The sequence below is a fragment of the Berghia stephanieae genome, chromosome 5 (genome assembly GCF_034508935.2).
Source record: "Berghia stephanieae isolate SIO BIC M18660-M18661 chromosome 5, UCSD_Bste_1.3, whole genome shotgun sequence".
NCBI lineage: Eukaryota > Metazoa > Mollusca > Gastropoda > Nudibranchia > Aeolidiidae > Berghia > Berghia stephanieae.
This window is the reverse complement of record NC_088364.1, coordinates 22,557,769-22,583,738: the sequence shown is the minus strand read 5'-3', so window position 1 is coordinate 22,583,738 and position 25,970 is coordinate 22,557,769. Positions and strand designations below refer to the sequence as shown.

At 35.5% G+C, this 25,970-nt stretch overlaps 1 protein-coding gene across 2 annotated transcripts in view; it reads right to left on the bottom strand.

Moving 5' to 3' along the window:
- LOC144972607 (uncharacterized) overlaps positions 1–22,664 on the bottom strand; it is a 32,992-nt gene extending 10,328 nt beyond the window's left edge. The window contains exons 1-3 of one of the 2 annotated variants that reach the window (XM_078914038.1): positions 22,478–22,664; positions 14,531–14,574; positions 5,078–5,137 (exon numbers count right to left, since the gene is read on the bottom strand). In XM_078914038.1, the coding sequence (XP_078770164.1) occupies positions 5,078–5,137; positions 14,531–14,574; positions 22,478–22,531 (158 nt within the window). In that variant the 5' untranslated portion in view covers positions 22,532–22,664. Of the gene's footprint in view, positions 1–5,077; positions 5,138–5,870; positions 7,895–14,530; positions 14,575–22,477 lie in introns of those variants that run through there. The other variant, XM_078914039.1, reaches the window with a different exon arrangement.
- Between the last annotated feature and the right edge of the window lie 3,306 nt (positions 22,665–25,970).

The following is a 25,970-nucleotide window of genomic DNA, read 5'->3' as shown; positions in this document are numbered from 1 at the left end:
TGACGATATTGCACCTACGAAGTCATTAACAAGACTTAAGTTATCCCACTCGAAACCAAGCAATTGCAAAATATAGCAACAGAAACTTTCAAAATTCTTCATAAATTATCCCCAAAATATCACGAAAATTTAAAAACTTTCAAACATAGAAAATATGATTTTAGGCACACAAATACTGTTAATGTCCCAAATATCAAACCAACCCATTACAATAAAGTCCTTTCATTATGATGTTGCAGTTTCATGGAATAATCTACCAGACCACAGAGAACTGAGGCAGACTTGAATAGGTTTGAGAGTCTCTTATAACAAAGGCGGGGGGGGGGGGGGGGGGGGGTTGTTCTAATACTTGTTAATATTTAATAAAACTTCAAAACAAGTCAATTTTATTTAATTTATATACAAAGTATATACAGTAAAAATTCTCAAAGTAAAAGGACATACTGATTTTGAATCAGACTTTATTAAGAAAATATACATTATTATTATTAGTTTTTTTTAATCATTATTTTTATATTTCTTTGCTGTTGTTCTTGTTTGCATTTTTGTACAAAAGATGTATGCATATGTATTTTTACTGACAACAAATAATTTATTCAATTTAATTATGATGATGACAGTGTGGTGGTGGTTGTGGCAATGGTAATGACTATGATGATGTGGAAATTGCGTTTGTAACAGTTGTAATGATGATGATGATGATGAATATGATGATGATGATGATGATGATGATGGAAGTGGTAGTGAGAGTGAAGATGATATTCATGTTGTTGTGACGACTCTGGAAGAAGTGGAGGCTTTCTTTGGTTGTATATTTTTACATTTTTGTGCATATATATATATATATATATATATATATATATATATATATATATATATATATATATATATATATATATATATATATATATATATATATGAGCCAAGGTCAAAAGGTGCCCGCCTGATACCAGTGTTAAGAAAATTTGATTTTTACTTAATTATGGGCTGTTTTCATTGGGTTAATGATTGTAATCAATTGATAATATGAAGAAGAGATAAAATGAGATAGCTCAACATACTCTGTTCAACAGAATATGAAATAAACAACTTGAAAGTGAAATTTGAATGCTGTTTGGCATGTGCTTAAAACGAGGTCAATGCATCACCTTTTTAGAAATCATGTAGAAATTAAATGTGATGTTTTAGCTCACGTGATTGAAATTTGACTGATAGTATAAAGTCAAAATTTACTTTTAAACGCAATTGCAGTATATTACATATCTGAATAAGTTTCATATAGAGTTCTTAAAAAGTTGATGTTGCTTGTGACCTTTGGTGTCATCAAACACAGCACAATACTAAGACTCAACACGAAACTTTAAAGCTCATGTTTAATGTTTATAAAATGTTTTATTATGAGAAAAAAGCATAGATTTACTATCTGAACTCAAATCTTGGAGTAAATGTATACAGTTTTACCGATATTGAGGTTTATTGGTTTTGGTGTCATTTGTCACAAGCAACACGACATGCGTGAACACGTGGAAGGTTGTTTCGTTAAATGGCGATTCGCAATTTTGATCCACCCTTCTTACCAGTCTTTGAAGTGCAGCACTTTCCTTTGCCTTTCCAGCGTGGCTCCAGGGAGAAAAGGTAAGTTGAACTTTGGTGTCATCGCTATTTTACATTGTCACAAGCAACACTTTATATTTGATATTACAAAGTGCCACCAAAAAATTATGTTTTCAGCTGTTATTCTATTTACAAATATGATATTATGACATCTCACATAAGACTGTGATTTTGACACAATTAATTATTTCCTTGTAATTCTAATTTTTTTATGTTTCAGGGTTGTATCAATCAAGAAAAAGACAAAACTCAAGCTTTTGACGAATCCAGATAAATAGAAGGGTTGTCAAGAAATTTGATTTGTTTTACTATTAACACACTTAATTACAACAAACTAGCAGATTTGAGCAGTAGGGCTGATGTTACGGTATGGTTACATGAATTCATTACCATGGCTGATATTTATCGAGTGTTTGTGTGACTTCTGGTACTTTTTGTGACCATTGGTGTCATTGGTTAAAATGTCACAGGTGACACTTAAGTTTGAAGTTTCTAATGTATTTCTGTTTTCATGTTCTTCAAAGCGTGAAATGTCATTGAATTACATTTTAACAGGCTATATTACATGTGTTCAGTTGATATTCTTGATTTATTGAGGCAAAATAGCGTTCTAGTGCCGATTTTGACCAAAGTAATAGCAACAATGGTATTACTAATTTCTAAGTATATTTCCAATTTAGAAGTATTTAGTTTCTTAAAATATTATTGAATTTCAGTTTAGAGTAGGTTATTGTGCTTTTTTGACTGAAAATAATGATATATTATGGACGAAAGTGTGATTTGGTGTTGCTTGTGACATAAGTAATGGTGTCACCGGTCTTATGTCACAAGTCACATTCAGATGCTCTAATTTCCATGTATATTTTTATTTTTGAAGTCTTTGGTTTCTGAAATATTATTAAATTCCATATTTAACTGTGGTTATTACACTGGTTTGACTGAAATTAATGATATATTGTCGAAATTGCAATTTGGTATTGCTTGTGACATAAGTAATGGTGTCATCGGTCTAATGTCACAAGTGACACAATGTCGCTTAATACGATATGCTTTGGTCACATTATTTCCCAACATTTTATTCCAAAAGTTTCTGAACATTGCTGGTAATAAGCATATGCAATATTGCTGTTGTTGTTAATGTACAAACATTTTTATGAAATAATATATTTGCATTCTATGTTGCTTGTGACCGATGACACCAAATAGCAACATTTTCTCCAATAGTTGGTAATATTATTGTACTATGATTGTTGTTGATTGTGTCTTTTTGTCTATAACTTACTAAATAAAGTTTGATACTCAAGAAAAATCATTTGGTTATTGCGTTTTTTGTCTCATTTTGGTGTCACCGGTCACAGGTGACACGAGCAACCTATAGGTATTGTTGGCGATATTATGCTGCGTTAGACCTTAAAAGTTATCTAAAGGGCCTTTGATTCATGAAGTACAGGGTTTTTGCTACACATATAGAAACATGAATGGACTATTATGTCACTTTTATTTTGAGAATAAAAATTGGCACCTTTTGACCTTGGCTCATATATATATATTATATATATATATATATATATATATAATATATATATATATATATATATATATATATATATAATATATAATATATATATATATTTAGTGTGTGTGTGTGTGTGTGTGTGTGTGTGTGTGTATACATTGTCGCCATAGATTCTCAACTTTGTGTTTATACATTTTCCTGCATGCCAAATCTGTAAACGAATTTCAATTTTTTTTTGGATGAATAAAGTATATATTATTATTATTATCATAAGACATAATTTGATGGAAAATGACGTAATCTGGCTTTTTTTTTTTTACTCCAGACCGGAATTTTTCCCCATGAAGTTGGAGTTTTGACATCTCTGGGATTGATTAATAATTATTATTCTTTATGGTCACTAATTAAAGAAAAAATAAAACCAGACTACTGACTATTTACTCTTCTGTTCATTTCCCATTAGCTAAAGAACAAACTTTTGGCCAATTCAACAAACCAATCCTTTAACAACCTACAAAGAATTTGTGAAGATCTAAATGAAATTATCAAACTCAAGGTCTTTTTAAAAAAAATATTGAATTAAAATATTCAAAAATGAAAGCAAGCAAGCAGAATCAAGGAAGGAAAAGAAAACGATTTTCTTTAAGAGAGGCTGAAGAAAGTCCAAATACTGCAACAAACTTGTTATAGGGATTTCTTTAGAATTTATAACTGAAAGTATCAAAATTGACCATTGTTTGGTAGCTCACTTCTGAGGAAAAAAATTTCAGGACCTGTCGATGGCTGACTTATACAAGTTTGACTAAAATATGGATTACTTCCTTTATTCTGAGATTTTTGTCATGTGGCGGAATAACTGGTGGAAAAATAACCAAAACTCCCCGAAATTGTTCTGCTGCTTTCTAATGGCCATAAAGACAGTAAATACTAATAATATTTTGGCTACTTTTAATTTTTAATTCGGCTCCTTTTGCATGATACAGATATATCTGGGATACCTAAAGCTACTACAGCAAAACTTTAAAAGATGGTGACACAGCTGTGTCTCGACTGCAAATCTAAATCGATAAATTATTGAAATCAAAACATTTTTCTGGCCTTATCACTTTAACTCCAGGTGACTAAGTCTGCATATTTACTATAGGTCATTGGAGTGGTGCCTGTATGTGGAATTTCAGCCACTTTGGCTCGACTGAAAATTTTTAAACCATTAAAATAACGAAAACTCGTCATTTTAAGTGGCTTGCTTCTCTTTGGACAAATGAAACTAATTCAAGGTAAGCAGCTCGGTAATAGTCATTACAAAGGAACCTGTATATGGAATTTCTTCCAATTTTTCTAATGCTTGTCCGAAGACATCATGTTATATATCAAGTGAACGAATTTTCATGTTAATACTAATTTAACTTGTAGTGCATTATCTGTCAGTGCCCGGTGTCTATGTGTGTGTGTGTGTGTGTGTGTATGCGTGTGTATGTGAATGTCTGTGTGCCTAATATGTACAGGCCTGTCTATTTTTTTATTGTGATGTGTACCTATGCCAATACATGAAAGAGCACAAAATGTCTTTGTATTTTGCATTTAATCAGTTTGTTTTTAAATAAATAAAGATTTCCTTTCTATTAGCATGAAAGATTCGGGAGGCCTTCCGAAAGCTCCTACATCTCCAGTATTCTTGTAATTTATAATGTTCTAGTAGGGGGTTTGGGAGGGGGGGGGGGGGGGACTTTTTTTTTAAAGTCTCCCCCCTCCCAAACCCCCTACTAGAACATAATAAAAAAAGTTTCCCCCCTCCCAAACCCCCTACTAGAACAAGAATACTGGGGGTGTAGGAGCTTTCGGAAGGCCTCCCAAAGATTCATCACTGTTATCACAAAAACCATCGAAACATTTTTTTAAATTGTGTTGACGATAATTAAAATCAATCAATATAAAGAAATCTCATACTTGAACTGAGCAATGAGTCTATGGTCTAAAATATTTTCCTCTGGCTCCCAAGTGTTATACCTGTGAATAAACAAAGAGAGAATTAATAATTAAAAAAATGAGGATACATACTCCAATATGTTCATAATTCTCACCACCAATTAGACACAAAATATCACTGACGTCAGCATCCTAGAGAGACTTCTGTCAACAAACACGTCAAAGGATGTAAATACAATCAAAGTTTCTTGACACGATAATACAAAAAGTGTTCCAATTTTGCAATTACCAGTTAACCAAACTCTATGAAGGCTCTAATAATTGGCACATCTATTGTGGTATGTCAATTGTTATGCAGAGTTTCCTTTCAGTTGCTAGTTTAAAACGGTCAATAATTAATCACAACATGTATTTAAAAGACACTATTCTCATTAAGAACATTTCCTCAATCTTCAAGAGATTCAATATAAATAACCCCACAATGATATAAAATCTATAGATTTCCACAGTAAAACGCACCAGAAACACCACTATATTTTATGTTGTGCCCCATCACATCACACAGACCTGCCATGAGCAACAACAGAAATTCACTGAAGGTCAAGAAAATCTGTATTTCGACCCTTTTATAATAAATTATCACTTTGAAATGCTCTAGCATTGATGTCGTTTGCTTCGTGTATAGTCATATAGCCATTTCTGTAAAAACAACTACATCTTGATTGATATTCCTCTACAACTTTGATGCAAAATTAAGCACAGAAAAAAAACATACAAAATATCGATTAAATCGTATCACTGGCAATTTGCTCACATGGTAAAGTGGCACACTTAGTTTATAGTGTGGTGCTGGTGGCGGTGATGAAAGGTCGTATTTTACAGTGTTTTCCTTACATTCCTTATTGGATTTAACTGGATTTTATTTCTACGAGGTAATACATATATATGATTTAACAAAATAATTAGGAAAATATTACAGTTCAGCTTTATGCTGAGAACAATTAATCAATCAAGCTAAACCATATAAACAATGTTGACACACCATTATTCCAGCAATGTGCTGCGCCATTTGAAAATCAACAGCATCACATAATGAACAGTAAACACATCATTAAAATTAAAATAAAAGCATGGTTTTTCATAACATACATACTCTAATATACAAAAATCTAATCACCCAAATTTGAAACTGCTAATTTTAAACTTACAAAGTATAGTATAGCTAGTAAACAAAAGAGAAGAGCTCACGACACTGACAAATGAAACCAAACCAGATGTGATTTTAGGACCAGAAACTTTGCTGAAACCTGAAGCAATGAACTCAGAACTATAACTACTACTCACCGACTTTAACATAAACAGAAAAGACAGACAAGCAATGAAAGCGGATAGAGTAGTGATCACCAATGCAAACACATCTGCAAAAAAAGATGATATCTACTGAGTAACACAGCGGTTGTATTTTGCAAAATAAACGATGGAAATATACAATCAATCATAGTGGATTCTGTCTACAGTCAGAAACATCAATATTGAGATAGGTAAATTAATTTTTAAAATAGTCTTCAAATATAGGCAGTATGCGCTTGGCTAAGAAGCTCACAACATTGCCGTCCGGAAATATAACGGACCAACATACACAACTATGTGTAACCTTAAACCTTGAAAGTCTGGCTAATACAGTTTAGTGAGAATTACTCATAAACATGGATGGCAAAAACAACAACAAAGACTAGAGTGGCGTCATCTTCGTTCTATCTATAAGAAACCATCCTTCCTCACTAGTGAGGACTTTTATTTACCATACACAAATTGGAAGGAAGCATCATGTATCAATGCTAGACAATCTCTTTTTTTTTAATATAAAACACAAGCCATTGCTCAAAACACAAAACCAAACTCAACCTTGGACTTGCTCCTCACAATTTTCCAATCTTGGTCCAGAACATAATGACAAAGGACAATTTATGGACTTGTAAATAATTAGTTGGGAAAATCCAGGTTAATTTATGATTTATATTGGCAATTGTCTAAAAACAAACCTTTTAATTTGAAATTGTATAAAGAGCAGAGCTCTAACTATAATAGGTGACATAATTCCAACTAAATTAAATCCACACATTGTTGACCGCTTTCAACTGACACTGAATGGAAGGTTGAAGGGCGTTCAAACTAGCACAACCATGCTCTGATGATTCTGTGCAAAAGAAATACGGGGAAATTGCACCCAAAAAATCTACATATGCATGGAGTCAGCTGATGGCAGGCAGAATAAAAAAGAAATATTTTTAAAATTGCAATGATTAAAAAAAAAAAAAAGAAATGTTAAATGATCTCCTATAGCATTTTGAAACTTGTGTACAAGTAGAGGCCTACAAACATTATGGTAAACAGTCTAGTGTGAATGAAATCAACAAAAGAAACTAAGTTCTCCAAATGAAGAAGAAAAAATCTATCAATCTAAACATAGAACAAAAATTCTGAGCAACAACAAGATCACATGAAAAAGTTGAGTGTTGCAGATTTTGTTTTGAATCAGAACAAGTAACGGAGAAGTAACAACTTGTTTGTATTAGAAACTTTTGTACCAATGATTGTGTTGTTTTTTTTCAATTTGTGTAAATGGAGGCCACTTTAAACAGAATAATAATGAAAAATTGTACTGGAGGAAAGTATCATCATTATTGTTAATATAAGTTCTATTAATCCATTTCCACATTTGTTGGAATTCACTTCTCTTGCAGCTTAAAAAGCAGTTCGCCAACCAGCTAAATGATTCTTATTAAAAAACTTCCTTGCACACATTTACATACAGCATAAAGTTGAGTTGTGAATTGATAACTGAAGCAGATTTCCGAGTTGCCCCCCTTTAAAAATTTATATAAGAAAGTTACTGACTGCATTAAATGCCCTATTGACAAGGTTATTGATTCAGCTTTGAAAAACAAAATATAGATACTCAGAAGTGAATACGGAAGGTATTTTTATGACCAAAACAAAGCCAAAATGCAAATAAATAACTGAAATGATTTGAAATCAATTGTGAAAAATGGGTGGCATGTGCATAAATGAAGATCAGTTGTAATTAAGTTGAGAAGCTTTCAAAAAAATGCAGGGTGTCAAATTCTGAAAGTTGGAATAAAAATCCAAGAAAACTGAAAATCCACCGATTGCGAACAGAGTTTACTACGTCACTGTGTTGCTCTGTTCTGGATAAAATGCAACCTGGATTTCTTGGTTATGCTTTAGACTTCATCCACAATTGAGGCAGTTTGTGTTTGAGCAAGAACGACACAACTTGAGCTGTCAAACCACCCTACCGAGGCCACACACAAGAATAATACTAAGACATTTTGTTTTTAAAACTGACTGTTACTTAACTGTCCCCAGCCCCCCCCCCCCCCCCCCCCCCCCACCCTCCCCCTTCCCACCCACTAGGACCATCCCTCACCCCTCTACCATTCAGAACAAAAGGCGAGTTAGAACTATGCCACAGTTAAATTCTACCATCCTCCTTTCCTCTGCATTCCACAAATTCCAACCTCACCACTGACAGCCATTTCTACTGCTATCTGCATTTCAAAACTCAAGTGGCGCACATTATCAGTCAACAAGTCACACAAACAACCCTCACTCTACGCCTAACACATTAGGTCTAAGTGTATCAACGTGTTGATCAGACAGCTTCTCAGTAATCTTTTGTTGCATCGGTGATATGTTAGATAAAGAACCCAGAGAAAAGTCGATAGTACACACAATAACTGCAATTCACCAACCCCCTCCCCATCTCTATTCCCCATAAGCTTGGCTTGCTGGATTTCCTGCTTAATGCTAAACTTGCAACTCATCCCCCCCCCCCCTCCCAATTCTAGTAGTTGTTCCAAGAAAAAATTCCTCTATAGCCGTTCATGATTTAATATGAATTATATCAGCTAAAGAACATGGGTTTTTTAATTTCCCATTGTAGCCGAGCTCCTATTGCAACTGAGGCCGTTATACACGAGCTGTACTGTAGAGTGAAAGACATAAAAAGGAGTGCAAGACATGACAAAAAATAGTCCATGGACAGGTCAGTCAAGGAAGCAGAAGAAGCAGCACAAATTGGTGATCAAGACATAGTTTATCAAATTGCAAAACAAATGAGTGGAAAGAACCAAGGAACATCAGAATTTCTAATCAGAAATAGGCAGGGAGAATTTCTCACAACAGATGCCATAAAAAAAATGCAAGGCAGACTGATAAAGAAATTCTAAACAGGACACCCTCTATAATAGAACCAAACATCAAGGAGAGAAACAGATCTGGATAGAAGCATAGAATCACCTAAGTCAGGAGTTTAATGCACTCAAACTTCTTTATACCGCCTCCTATTATCCCTCCAGTCTCACTTACCGCCAGCTTTTTGCATGGAACGAATCGTTCATCTATATTTTTTTTAATTCCAAAAAACTTGTTATAGCACCATCCGCCAACCCAATGGCGAAAACACTTGATAGAAAAATAATAGAAAAAATACTTCCTATCCCGCCAATGCTGCTCAACAAAATTGTCTTCCAAGTTTTTAACATCAATGAAAAAGATAAATCTGCTAGATTCTATTCATTTTGGTGTTTTTTCTGTTTTGTTTTTTAATAAAATACCTGTTTAGACCTAGTAATTAAAAGTAGGATTTCTTTTTAGAGTTCAGACAGTGATTCCAAATATGGGTTGTGTCCTGTGCAACATTGACCAAATTCATTATACCGCCATACCGGCTATATCACCAAATTTGCAATAGTCCAAAACATGAAGTTTCACATAACGAGGTTTCACTGTATATGCTATAAAGTGCTTTAAAAAATGGAAAAACCCCAGGTATAGACAACTTGACTGCTGAACTCTTAAAACTCAGAAAAAGCCTTGCAAAAATAATTATTCAAAGGGTATCCAATGCTGTAGACAAACACATAAGAAAAGAACAGGTAGGATTAAGAAAAGGGAGAAGTAGTGCTGACCAAATCTTCACTTTAAGAAACATAAAACAATGTAATGGATGGCAAAGGCAACTATATATTAATTTCATTGACTTTGAGAAAGCATTTGACATCCGAGAGAGCATCTGGAAGATTCTAAGACACTATGGAATACTCAAACACCTAGTTGAGTTCATAATAACTTTACCTGTAATGTCAGAGATAGCTATGAAAATTTTGAAATTAAAATTGGTGATAGGCAAGGATATGTGATGTCAGCAACCATTTTTACTATTGCCATAGACTGGGTAATGAAACGGATGACAGAAAACCACAACAGGGGGATTCGATGGATGTGGACTTCGCAGACGACATAGCACTTTTGGCACATAAACACACAACAACACATGCAAAAGAAATCATCAAAACTCAACACTTTCGGACAGCAAATCAATACCAAAAAGTCAGAATGGACTACAATAAACATTCAACATCCCATCCCAATTCTAATTAACAAACTAGAATTATTAAGGCAGCCTTTTTACAAGCACTGATAGCTGAGAGAGACATTTATAGGTGCATAAATAAAGCAAGGAACACATTTAAATTATTTAACAATGTTTGGAGTACAAAAGGTTACAGTATCAAAACCAAACTTAAAAAGAGTTGTATTATTTCAACACTTCTATTTGGATCTGAATGCTGGAGGATGACAGATAGCGACATGAACAAACTGTCTACATTCTTCTGGAGGATCGTGAACATTTACTGCCAGATCAATGTGGAGTAGAAGATGTGAAGGACATCATCATGAGAAAAAGGTAGAGACAAGTTATGAGAAAGGAGGAGGGAAACATCAGCAAAACTTCCTAACACTGGACACCGGAAGGAAAGAAGGGGGAAGGCCCTGAAAAACCTGCAGGAGAACAGTGGAGGGAGAGATGATAATGGGGGGGGGGGGGAAGGGGGGGAAATGGAGCCCATGAAGATGATCACGGACAGAGGAAGATGGAGGTCCTTCGTTGCTGACCTACATGCCAGCAGGTAAGTTAATGGAGTATGAAAATGTTAACTTCAGACTGACTCAAATGTGTTCCACAAATTTCATGGTCACATTCTGACTGCTTTTTAGGGGTCAAGCCGCAATGGGTCCTGGCGGCCACCAATCAGTGCGGTTAAAGTAAGCAATGGACAGCAAAAGCACTGCAAAGCAGAAGTGAGCATATTTCTTTTACAATGATATAGCCAAAAAAAATCCATATTTCAACGAAAATCAACAATGTATGATGATGTCAAACTCATCCTATAAGAAGTACACAAAAGTATAAATATGTCCAGTGCCGCTAATATCTGGGAGAAGGACATTACTTCCGAAAACAAAATTTTCTATCTGGATGGTAAAGGGTGATGCCCCCTACCTGCAGCGCAGTCGAACATTGGATGTTACGTAATGGATATCGCCGCCTTGTAAGCAAACAAAAAAAGTTACTTGACAAGGACGTGTGAACCAAACCAAACGTCACCGGGATTCGATGTGCTCTTGATTCGTTTCTATTTCTAGAAACATGTGATGTGTTCCATAACAGATTAAATTAGATTCAGTTATTCAAACTAATATTGTTCGAACAGGCAGCAAATGTTTAAAACCAATTGACAAATTAATATGTTTTAAACTAAAATTACTTACAAATTTGTTTCCATTATAAGAAAATAAGACATATGAGAAAGGAACATTACTTCATCGTAATTTACTCAAGTTAAAAGCGAAGCTTTGAATAAAAGCATTGCTAATAAATTTTCAGAGATAAAATCAAACAAAGATATTTATTCAAAAAAAGAGGGGTACAATAAAGGCTATCACAAACACCAATCGTTATTTCATATGTGACAAGCATAATCTAACCCGCTGCTTCAAGGCGGTATTATATCGGGATGGTTTAGATAATGAAAATTTAATCTATACTCAAAGAGATAAGACTTCTGCCAACAATCGTTTGTGTCATTCCGAAGTTAGAATATATCGAGTGCAAGAAGAAAAAAAAGCTTACAAAAATTTAGAAGCATGCAGTCTCCACACTATAAATTATATAAATGATGCATGTCTGAAATTTGAGAACAATCGAACCTACTTATTGAATTTTATATACAGTACATAAAATTTCAAGAGAATAAGGTGGGAAATTATAATTCGATGATTGTTTTAATAAACGCATTGCATATTAGCAAAACTGATGAGTTCAGTAGATGTAACTCAAATATTGAAGTCATCTGTCGACACCCCCCCCCCCCCCCCCCACCTTCCTCAATTTTGTGCAATGACTGTGCATTGCCTTTTCCCACTTCAATCTAGTTGAGTTTCTAATGTATTCAATAGTGCTTTGATCCCACGGATTTTGAATTTGCTCTTTATCATTATCATAAATTCCATCACTGCTACAGCCTTTCCTACCACCATCACATCATCACCACCACCACCACCACTGCAACACCTTCACCACATCATTATCCCACTCACCACTACAGCAATCATCACCTTATCATCATCATCATCACCACCACCACGTCATCATTGTCACCTACAACACTACTGCAACTCATCCATCATATCATTGCAAATACCACATCATCATCATCATGGGAAAGTAAAAAGTTCTAGAATTACAATTAAAGCACCCAAGAAAAGGGAAGACAAAAGGGGAACTGGTTCAAATAGGAAACTGATGTAGATTCCAAGAGCACACACTATCAAAGTACTTAGTTTGAGATCACCTAAAAGTCTCATCCAGACACAAGTACAGGTCCCCACTTAGAGGAATACATTCAAATGTTTACAAATCATAAATTAAATGAATACAAAACATAATACGGTGCATTGCAGAGAGATGATTTACAAGGAAAAAAATATCATCTCTCAAAACTAACTATACATTTGACTGTTTCCCCCTCAGCCAGGGTATCCGGCCAGGGCCAGGACAAAACCAAGTAATCTCATTCCAAGACAAAGACAGAAAGCAAGTTGGAAAACATGGAGGATAGAAGAGACAGTAAGTACCTCCCTGCCCACTATGAGAGGTCAGGAACCCCGCCCAGTGAGTAATTTTGGACTCTTATAACAATTTTAAGTGAGTGAAACATTTCTAAAAGCTTAAGGAAAACCTGAAAATAAAATTATGAAGAAATGCAAACAAACCACTTAAGGTCAGGATAAACCCCCAAATAGAAAATATAGTTAAATATTGTTTTAAATGACATATAATGATGTATTATGGTTAGTTATACAGAAAATAATAGCCCTTTACCCCCAAATTAATGTCATTTTTGGGGTCCCATGAACCGCAAAATGATGTTTATTGGAATTATGATTTCTCACAAGAATTGTACATAAATCAAACAATTATGATAATGTCCTAAAATAATTAAAATGAAGTAATTACTTTTTGTTTTTATGGTCATTTCTTTCCAAAAATGTATTGGGACGGAAACAAGAAATAAAATTTAAAATATCTTTAAAAAATCATTAATCCTTAATAAATTTACAAAGATGTAAATGGAGATCAACTATATGAATGCCAAATTTCATAGAGATATCTTTATAACTTTTTGAGAAATCATGATTTAGCTGTGGAGCAAACCTGTGAAAATCACATATCCGAGAAAACGAAGAAACAATTGCAACAAAGGACAACAAACACCTAAAATATATAAAAATTAAAATAAGATATTGACAATAGATCTGATACAATGTTTTCACATGAAAAGATGCAGAAAATGCTGAAGTGTTAAATTGGGGAAAAAAAAAAATTACCCCAAAATTATTTTTTGGCACTAGTTCAGAGGGTTTATCCTGACCTTAAACCTATTAAACAACATATGTTTATATAAATATTACAGGAAGCATGGAGAATACCAAAAAACATAATGATAAGCAGAATAAAAACACATTTTTACATTAAAATATTAAGATTTGTTTCTCATGAAAAAGAGTACAATCTGAGAGAAAGGTATACAATCTGACAAAGGAGAAATACGAATATGCTTTTTTAGCGTACAGTTGGCAGCCCTGCTTGACCACAAAATATGCAAACACAAATCAAAATATAAAAAAGAAGAAGAAAATGAATCATTTTTCTTAATGGTAGTATTAAAATTAATAATAATAATAATAATAATAATAATAATAATAATAATAATAATAATAATAATAATAATAATAATAATAATACATCCCGGCCTACTTGAAATGTCAACAATTCATAGTTTCGAAGGGAAAAAATGAAAAGGGTACAATAAATAGCATTACAAATCTATTATTTGCCCTCAGCATAATCAAAATGTGCTCCAAAATAACTAAATACAGTTTCTAAGCAACCAGACTCATTTTCTAGGAGATTTATTGAATCAAAAACATCTACAGTTCTCTAGCTGGAGCCAACAATTCATAATTCTACTAAGTTTTTTGTAGCAGTACGCAGGTCTGAATAATAATAAAAACATTCATGATAAATACATTTTAAAAACTTACTTATTGGACCAATCTTTCCATTTGACAAAGTATTCCACTTTGCCCTGAAAATAAACCAAATAGATAAATGATGACAACAAATTGCAAGAATAGCCAATTGTCTCCCCAAATTATGTAACATAAATGTCCCAAAAAAGTGAAATTATGCCCCCAAGAAACGTCAAGATATGGTGTGTTATTGCAAGCCATTTCTACATATTTATTACTATATTACCTTTCTGAGCAATATTCAGACCGGTAAATGGTTGGTGAAAAAATTGTTGGAACTTTTTGAACACGCGAAAATAGATCAACAGGACAAAAATATGGATAATTAATAAATACAACACAGATATGACACGTCAATTGACTAGTCAAATCCTGTCACTTTTCCCAACTCATTTAATACAAAATAAGCGCGTACTTATTTTATGGTACAAAAAATAAAATCCCAATTATTTGAGAGAGGACATACATTTCTGGGCCCAGGTCTGAGTTAGTTGTAAAATGAATGGAAGAGAACAATTCCGATCTCTTTGAAAGATGTGTATCTAGTGCTTGACACAAGAAGCTGCTTTATCTTCGCTCCAGTTTGTTTGTGTTAAATTTTTAATCTCATTCTTCTGTTTATTTGGATTAAATCTTATAAAAGAGGAAGAAGAAGAAGAAGAAGAAGAAGAAGAAGAAGAAGAAGAAGAAGAAGAAGAAGAAGAAGAAGAAGAAGAAGAAGAAGAAGAAGAAGAAGAAGAAGAAGAAGAAGAAGAAGAAGAAGAAGAGGAGGAGGAGGAGGAGGAGGAGGAGGAGGAGGAGGTGCAGTCGTGTGTGAAGGAGGAAAAAGAGAAAAATTTAAACAATCACGGTCGTGAGGAAAGAAAACTTCAGCTGAGAGCATCAATCACTGTTCGAAGAAAAGTATATATTTTGCATTATTTTTTTCTGCTTGTCTTTTAGACTGAAACAAAGAAAACGTGGGAAGAAAAAAAGACAGTCGGAGAAATGCGTGTTTCCGTAGCAAGATAGAAACAGCCCGGTTTGACACACGATGTGACTAGGCGTGTTAAACGACTCGCGACCCTCTATCTCATCTGTGGCACAGTAGAAGGCAGGCAGCGTTTGTGGCACAGTAGGCAGGCAGTGAATACATCCACGTCTAGCACAGCATGTAGGTGGAATGGAAATATACCTAGCTGACTAGACAGCATAGTTTTGTTTTGTCTTTGATGCAACAAATAAAAAGTTTTTTTCTTTTTTTTTTAAGTCAAAGGAATAAAAACTGATTTTTTCGAGGAACGAAATAAAACTCTTTTGTTTATATATTTTTTAAAAATTCTGTTCCCTTTATTTTTACTTTTAATGTTTTACGTATTAAAAAAATATATCAGCACTTAATAGAATGTATCGATAAAAATCGCACTGTCGGAAGATTTACAGGCCTGAATATTTTTTAAATTTATTTATAAAAATTAACTAACAAAAAAAAAGAGCGGAGGGCGGGATGAATATCACCGTTTGCAATATTTTATTGTAAGAAAATAAAAATAAAAGTTAAAAAGAAAAAGGAGGTGGAGCATTAATCATTTGCAACATTCTATAGACGAGGAAAAAGTAATGAATTAAAAATAGCACCGATGGGAATGGAAACCACAGCGTCAATTTTGACAAGCCTTCTAAGACACTCATCTTACAAACTGGGTCAAGCTATCGACATAGATGTAGGTGTACTTAGCCAAATGTCCGACAGTGTTGATAAATAGGCTAATGGCTGTGATCCGATTTTTAGGCCTTTTGGAGTGACAGGTCTCAAATAAAATTCATATGATTATTTTTATTTATAAAGAATTTAAAAATTAATTAATAATAAAAACATGATTCTCTTCGTGGCCACTTTTGGTCAATTTGGCCAGGCAGTGGCCATCTGGCAACCCTGCCATGAATCTAACCTGGCTGGACTCGTTGGGCAATCTAAATCCTGGGCACCATGAACGTAGCCACTGCATTTCATGTATATTTATGTGCATTGTGAAAGTTTTCATACTCTCGGGTCTCTACCATTCATGAATTTTAAAACACTGTGATTATTCCCAGACAGGGAGGAATAACCAATTTTCGTTATTCCCAGATACACTTTTGAAACTCCGCTCTTTTAAACAATTATCCACATTCCAGAACATGGAATGTTTTGAAATGCATATAGAAATAAGTAAAGTTAATAAAATATCTATAAAAACATAAAATCAACCAACAATAAATCAGTCGTTACTACATATATACACAATATGCGTTGACCATCAAGTGGGTGTCATGGCCGAATGGTTAATTCCTCTGCTATAGAAGGCTTGTCACAATCGACGTTGTACGTGGGTTCGAATACTGGTTCAGCCACTTTTTTTTTTAATTTCGTCTTCTTTTTACAGGGCGTTGCAAGGGATAAATGTCGTCATCGTCTCCCCCCCCCCCCCCCCCCCCCCCCACCTCTTAAAAAAATAAATAATTCTCTCTCACTCTTTTTTGGTTCCTTACTAGCATATTGTGATAGTCGCCAACACTCCGACCTCAAAAAGTATCTAAAAAGAATATATAATTAAAAAGCAAACAAACAGAAATATTCAGAGAGCGACCAAATGGTCAGATAGAGGGGAAAAAAATATATATATATTTATTTTTTTTTAATAAAAACTTTTAAGAAATTCATGCTCAGAAACGGAACAAGGCCAAACAAGAAAAAAGGAGAGAAGAATAGGCTCGCTCAAAAAAATTGTGGCCAGAATGAACAAATTATAGAAACCAAAGATGACCAATAGGTAGGTAGGCAGTGTAATGTGATCAGCGCTGGGAGGCTGATTGTCACAGAGCTCTTAAAATTATTGCATTTTACGGCTGTTTTAAGTGTTATTTCTATATAGGATGAATTTTATTTCATATTCAGAGGATTTTAGTATGACTTTGTGCTGCTTTTGACGAAAATTTGTGGATTTTAAACAATTAATTTAGCAATATTTTTAAGTTTTCTACATTTTTGAAAGGATTTTATCATCTATTAAGACCATTTTTGTTTACGTTTTACGATTTTAAGGAAAAAAACAGTGAGCTATTTTAATCTTATTACAGCAGTCGACGATGAACATCGAGAATGACAACACCTAATTATTATTATAACTATTCACCCCAACACCTACGTACAATACGACACACAATTAATAATACACTGAATTTAGAAATAGTGAACCTTTTGAGATCTATTGAATTATTCAAGGCATAAAGAAAAATAACAAAAAGAGGAAATAAAGGTGGAAGGAAACAAAAACAAAAAGAAGCCAAAGAAAACATAAAAAACAACTCAGTCAAATTAAAATGCAATAATTTAAATTCTACGAATAACAATGACGGAAGGCAACGGAAAACCACCGTCACTAACAAACTTTCCCAAGACATCAGCTGTCCCGAACACGTTGAACGTTTCATACTGGTGCGAAATGAAACAATCACATTGACCACGTGGAATATACGTACATTAAACCACTTAGCAAAATGTGAAAACGTTATTCAAGAAATGAAAAAGTTCTAAATTAACGTCCTTTGAATCTCAGAAACGAAGTGGAAAGGAGAAGGACTAGTTAAAGAAGATGATTTTGTATTTTATTTATGCAGGTGGAAAAATCTTGAGAAAGTAGTTGGAATCATTTTAGACAAATCAACATCAAAGTGATTTTTAGATCATGTTGCAATCTCAGAAAGAGTTATTTTAGTAAAGTTGAAAGGAAACCCATTTAATGTTAATATTATTCAAATATACGCCCCAACATCAGACAGTGACGAAAACACAATTGAGACATTCTATCAAGATATGGAACGGGCATTAAAACAATGTAAATCTGATGAAATTCGTTTAATAATTGGTGATTTCAATGCAAAGGTTGGTAATGAGAGAGTTGAAAATATTGTTGGACCCCACGGACTAGGTACCAAAAACGATAGAGGAAAAGACTTGTCGACCGGTGCAGATTGGAAAACCTTACTATTGTCAATACATGGTTTAAAAACCACGATAGAAAGAAGTGGACATGGATAAGCCCAGGTGGCCTTTATAAAAATTTGATAGACTTTATTCTGGTCCAACATCGATTCAGAAATATTGTACGCAACGCAACAACTATTCCAAGCGCAGATTGTAATAGTGACCACCGACCTGTCAAGGCCACGCTAAAAATAAAACTGAAACAAATAAAGAAAAAGAAAGTGGAACCAAAACTGCAATTAGATCTATTGAGAATTAACGATCAAATAAAAATTGATTACAAAGAATGCGTGAAAGAAAAAAGTGAAAACTTGACCTCATATATAAACATAGATGAGTACTGGAATCAAATATCGAACTGCATCACAGAATCTGCAAGAGAAACTATTCCATCTGTGAAAAAACATGAACCAAAACAAAAGTGGATGACAAGATCTTGAAACTGATGAATGAAAGATGAAAACTAGAACGCAACAGCAATGAATATAAAGAAGCTAGCTAATAAGATTATAAAACATGAGTGTAAGAGAGCAAAGGAAGATTATGTTGAACATGAATGTCACAGAATTGAAAGTCTAAAACAATCTAACACCAAACAATTCTACCAGTCAATACAAGATTTAAGTGGAAAACGACCAGCCATGGCAAGAAAATGCGTTAAAGACATGCACGGTAATATACTTATCAACAACAACGAAATTTTGGAACGTTGGGCAGTATACATTAAAAATCTTTACGCGGATGACAAAAGAGGGACGTGCTTGGATAAAGAAATCTCTACTGCAAACAAATTATGCGAGAAGAAGTAGAAGCTGCTTGCAAAGAGATGAAAAGGGGGAAAGCGGTAGGCCAAGATAGTTTGTCAATAGAATTTATTGATGCCCTCGACGATCTGGGAATAGACATTCTGACAAAAGCTTTTAATGTCATATACGAAAAAGGTGAATTGCCTAATGTTTTGAGACAATCGGTATTCAGTACCATACCGAAAAAACAAGGAACTATTGAATGTGACCAACACAGAACAATCAGCATAATGAGCCAGGCCACAAAAATTATATTAAAAATACTTATGAAAAGAATGAGGAGCAAGCTCTCTCCAGAGATAAGTGACAAGCAGTTTGGTTTTGTTAAAGATAAGGGTACGGTAAATGCAATCTTTACATTGAAAACAATATGCAACGGTCAATCGAAAAAACAAAGATCACTTTATCTACGCTTCATTGATTATTCCAAAGCTTTTTATTCAGTACAGCACGAAACGCTATTCAAAATCTTAAAAAAGGTTGGTATAGACAGTAAATTAAAGACCTTTGACTTGTGAAAAACTTATACTGGAATCAAACAGTGTGTGTTAAAGTTGATAATGAAACATCAGAGTTCTTTAACATCGAGAAGGGAGTAAGACAAGGTAACGTCTTATCACCGGACCTTTTTAACATATATAGTGAAATAATATTCAAAGAAATTAAAGATATGAATGAAAGGCAGCGTCGTTGGAGGGCAGAATATGAATAGCATAAGATATGCAGACGCTGGTACTCTGATGGCAAACTCTCCAGAACATGTGCAGAAAATTTTAGATATACTGGTGTGCAAAAGTGAAGAGATGGGCCTGAAACTAAATGTTAAGAAAACCGAATGCATGGTGGTCTCAAAGAATAACAACACAATCTTCCACTTGTCAAGCAAAGGAGAGACCATCAAACGAGTAAAGAAATTTATATATTTAGGCACTATCATTACCCATGACGCACGTGACATAGAGGATATAAAACAAAGAATAGCAATAGCAAAAAACGTGTTCTATAAAATGCGACCTGTTGTGTCAAACAACCTGAAGTTGAAGACCAGAATGAAAGTAGTAGAAACATATGTTATAATATAAGTACTATTTTATACGGTTGTGAAACATGGACGCTTGACAAAGAATGTACGAGGAGGTTAGAGGCATTTGAGATGTGGGTGTATAGAAGAATGTTGAGGCTATCATGGACAGTCAGGTATACGAACGAGGAAGTGTTGGAGAAGGTGAGAAAAGGAAGAATATTGATCGATACCATCAGAAAGAGGCAGTTAGGGTTTCTGGGACATGTGTGGAGAAGAGACGGAATAGAAAAGTTGGTAATATCTGGGATGATCGAAGGAAAGAGAGCTAGAGGAAGACAAAGAATGACTTATTTAAATAACATAAGAATGGCCAAATGTGATTTTAAAAGCAACACAGATTTCATGCGCACCGCAGAGGATCGTGATTCGTGGAGACAGCTGACCGGCAATGTGCTCAAGAGCACAAGCCACGATGGATGATGATGAGGTAGTGAAAATTTTAATGGTTGGTGGACTATGAACAGATTTGATGATTAACAACTTTCCTCCTGGTTGAAAATAAAAAGCAAATTGCTCTTTTGACGTTTTCAGTTCAAAGTGACAAAAGCAATTTCATTGATCCATTTGCTTTAAAAAAAGGCCGGCTCTATTTCTCCAAAAGCTCAGGAAAATAATCTTGAACTCTATTTCTCCGCATTGTCGGCTAGCCTCTTATAGCTGATAGGTTACGGATGTGAGAGCGATGCAAAAGTAAATGCTTAAACAGAATGGACAGGGAGTTCTCACGAATCATCAAGCTAGCGTTTTTATGCATATTATTGACGAAGACGGATTTTATCAAAAAGTTGTGCTATCGCGAATACTCCATGGCACGTTCACTTTTTCACTTCGCGCTGCACTATCAAAGAGAGAACAGAAGTAAACCTAAATAACAAAGTCCAAGTCTCAAGACAGGAACAGAGGCTGAAACTGAAAGACAGGATAGCACAAACTCAAGATAGAAGTCAAATAGAAAGTTGGGAGTAAAAGACAGAGCACCCAAGCTCTAGCAAAAAGAAAACCCCAAAAAATGCATACACATTCACACACACTCCCGCAAATACCAAAAAAAAAAAAAATCTTGAGAACAGAAACCGTTCGGAGAAATAGAGAGATCAAGTTTATTTTCCCGAGCATTCAGAGAAATAGTCACTTCGTTAAAAAAAAATTATTTAAAAATCCTTTTTTAAAAAGCCGGATTTGACATTTGATCACTATTTACTTTCATCTTGTGTTAAATATCACTTGATATTGAATGTTTTTGGACAAATAAAATGACCACTAGCATTTTTTTCACAATATTTGGTATTTTTCACGCCTAGTTTGGCATTTTGCATAAAATCTTTCTGCCAACCTGTTACATGTGTCTGGGAATAACCAATTTTCGTTATTTCCAGACATATGTCTGGGAATAATGACAGCCATTTAAAAAAGAGCGAAGTTTGTAACAATGGATTTTTCCTTAATTGGCACCATTTAAAAGGAAATTGAAAGACAAAAATAATGATACCAAAATATCTGCGATATTCCTCTTTTTTATAACGAAGTTATGCATCTTTAATTGAACCCCCCAAAACGCGAACGGCAATTTCCAGTCACAACTTTCCTATGGGCGAGTTGGGTCAAAATTTGACTGCCACTGCTGCTGCTCACTAAACTGCCTAGTTTGTTTTTAAAAAAATAAAAGTCCATTATTCACAACAATATATGATTAATCATTATGTCATAGTTACCTAATTATAGTAATAGCCCCTACCAACACCAAAATAGTATTAGTAAAAGTAATATCTACTTCTATTCTATATATATCATTTATCGATAGTCTAGACTAGACTCTAGACCTATCTAGAACTAAAATAAAATGTTATAAACTATGTCCAGCAACACAAACAATCAAGCAATAAATGCAAAGAAGAAGAAAAAACTCGCCTCTTCAACAGAAAGAAACAGTTCCATAAAGGAAAATATCGTTTTACCCCGACCCCGGGATGCCAAAATGGCTCGTTTGGCTTGGGGTTGTGTGACCTGAGCCTGAGAGACCAAGATTTGTTGGTCTCCCTTCCTTATTGATACTATTATCTCACCTTACGTATCCTCCGTTTTTGGATACATTCTGCAGCAAATACTCTTTCACCCATTTTGGTGGAAGTTTTCTTAAAGTTCTAATTTACAAACTTAAATTCCATTCAAATTCAAACTTGAAACAAAACAATGGAAGTGAAACACTGAAACACATCCGAAGTGTTGAAAAAGAAAGTAGTGATGGGCCTTATTCTGTACCTAAACCAATAGGACTCATTACGATTGGAATTAGTGGGTACTCGATCCTAAACCCTCGCCTCACCTCACGACAAAGTTATGGGAAATGGGTCGCAGTGGGGAGTTAACCTAGGACTCAGGGAAGTGTACACCATTAGGGAGTGAACCTGGGACTGGGTTTCGGCGGGTTTCGTAAAAAAAAAAGCATTTAGTGCTTTTGTACGAAACCCGACAATATCCGGCAAAGTTATGGGAAGTTAACACCAGTCGGGAGTGAACCTGAGACTCTGGTTATCGTCGGTTTCGGTGCTTTTCGTAAAAAGCAATAATTACTTTTTCAACGAAACACGACGAAACCTGACAATATCCGACAAAGTTATGGGAAGTAGGCAACAGTGGGGAGTGAACCTGGGACTCAGGGAGGTGTACACCAGTGGGGAGTGAACCTGGGACTATGGGAAGAGGATGTCAGTGGAAAATGAACCTCGGTTATGGGAGATGGATACCCGTGGGAATTGAAGCTGGACTATTGGAGTCGGGTACTAGAGGAGAATGAGACTATAGGAGGTGGGCGCCTGTGGGGAGTGAACCTGGGACTCAGGGAAGTGAACACCAGTGGGAAGTTAACCTGGGACTGTGAGAGATGGATACGTGTGAGAATCGAAGCCGAACTAAAGGAGTTGGATACCAGAGGAGAATGAACCTGACACTATAGGAGGTGGGCGCCAGTGGGGAGTGAAACTGGGACTATGGTAAGAGGATATCAGTGGAAAATGAACCTGGGACTATGGGAGATGGATACCAGTGGGGATGGAGTTGGGTACCAGAGGAGAATGAACCTGACACTATAGGAGGTGGGCGCCAGTGGGGAGTGAAACTGGGATTATGTAGTAAAAAGGATATCAGTGGGAAATAAACCTGGGACTAAAGGAAGATGAATACCATTGGGAGTTGAAACCGGATATGGGAGTTGGGTACCAGAGGAGAATGAACCTGACACTATAGGAGATGGCGCCAATGGGGAATGAACCTGGGACTATTTGAGAGAATCTGAAATGACGGGATATTCCCAAAGGATTGGAAGGAAGGATATCTTATCAAGATAGGGGACCTCAGTAATTGTAATAATTATCGAGGAATCACTCTTCTCTCTATCCCAGGAAAGGTTTTCAATCGTATTATTTTAGAGACAATTAAGAATGCAGCAGATGCTAAACTGCGGGACGAACAGGGGCAGGTTTTCGGGAAAAAACTTTCAACCACCGACCAGATTGCCTCTCTGCGAGTCATAGTGGAACAATCCCTAGAATGGAACTCTCCTCTTTCTGGATTACGAGAAAGCTTTCGACAGTATTGACAGAGCAACATTGTGGAAAATTCTGGAACATTTTGGACTCCCTGAAAAGACAGTAAACCTGATTAAAGCAAATGTATGAAGGATCAAGTTGCAGGGTTGTACATGAAGATCAGCTTACTGACATCTTTGCAATTAAGACTGGTGTCAAGCAGAGATGCTTGCTCTCACCATTCCTGTTCATCCTTGCCATTGATTGGCTAATGAAGGAAACCTCCACAGGGCGAATAAATGGGATACAGTTGGATGATTTGGATTATGCAGATGATCTGGCTCTTCTGTCCCACACCCAGGACCAGATGCAAGCAAAAACCACAATTATAAACAGCCCATCCCCATTTGGTGCCCACCTCCTATAGAGTCAGGTTCATTCTCCTCTGGTACACAACTCCCACAGTCCGGCTTCAATTCCCACTGGTATCCATCTCCAATAGTCCCAGGTTCATTTCCCATTAATATCCTCTTCTCATAGTCCCAGGTTCACTCCCCACTGGCGTCCAACTCCTATAGTGTCAGGTTCGTTCTCCTCTGGTACTCAACTCCCATAGTCCGGCTTCAACTCCCACTGGTATCCATCTCCCATAGTCCCAGGTTCATTTTCCACTGATATCCTCTTCCCATAGCCTCAGGTTCACTCCCCACTGGTGTATACCTCCCTGAGTCACAGGTTCACTCCCCACTGTTGCCGACTTCCTATAACTTTGTCGGATATTTTCAGGTTTCGTAGAAAAGTAATTATTGCTTTTTTACGAAACCCGCCGAAACCAGGCGATAACCATAGTCTCAGGTTCACTCCCGACTAATGTACACTTCCCTGAGTCTCAGGTTTACTCCCCACAGTTGTCTTCTTCCCATAACTTTGCCGTATATGGTCGGGTTTCGGCGGGTTTCGTAAAAAAGCACTGATTGCTTTTTTTACGAAACCCTTAGAAGCGAATACTGAATATAAAGTGTTCGATACTAAAATATCAAGTATTGATATTGATATTGATATTTTCAGTATCAACTAGGGCCCTCCACTAAAATAAGTGCAGAGTGCAGTCGCAGCAGTATTAAATTAAAAGTATGAAGTGTGTATTCCCTACAGAAGTGTACTGAATACTCACATGTGTTTTTCCCGACACCGGAAGAGATTAAGTATAAGGGCCAGCATTGCCAGTTTGGCATTTTTAGTGCCAAATTGTCCAAATTTGGCACTTTTTGATTATGGTTGGCAGGAAAGCAAATCGGTTGGCAAGTTGGTACTTTTTTGGCATTTTTTGGGACAGAGAAAATTAATATAATATTTATATATTTTTATTATACATAATTAGAAAGAAAGAGCGTGTAAAATCTTACCTTTCTTCTTCTTCTTCGTTCCCGTCACGTCACATGGTCAGTCCGGTCTGGTGAATGAAGCCCACAGTGGTCCTGAGGTCGTCCTCACTGCCGTACAGCTTCTTTGAGTATGGGGTTGGGTCAGGCCAGAAGTTCCTTCTCAACTGGTTGTACCTTGGACATTCCATTAGGACATGATGTCCATTTTCATTTTCAAGTCCGCAGTCACATTGTCCAGAGGCACCTGCTCTGGACATCCTCCACATATGTTCCTTTAGCTGATTGTGTCCAGTTCTCAGTCTGAAGATTATGACCTGTTCCTTTCTGTCGAGCACCTTGATTGGGTCATTCATGTTATATTCTGGGTGCTTCTCTTTCCATCTCTGAGACTGGATAAATTTGGCCATTTTGTTAATTTCTCCTGTTGATTACGTTGGGGAGGGTTGCTGCATGCGACTGCCTGCCTTTGCCAGTTGGTCAGCGATCTGATTTCCAAGTATCCCACAGTGTCCTGGAATCCACTGCAGTACAATGTTGGTAAACTTGCTTAACTTCATGAGGTCTTCCACCAAGGCGTCTATATCATCCGCAAAGGACATCATTATATCCTCCAGAATTTTCTTAGCATCTGTTAAAATCACTATGTG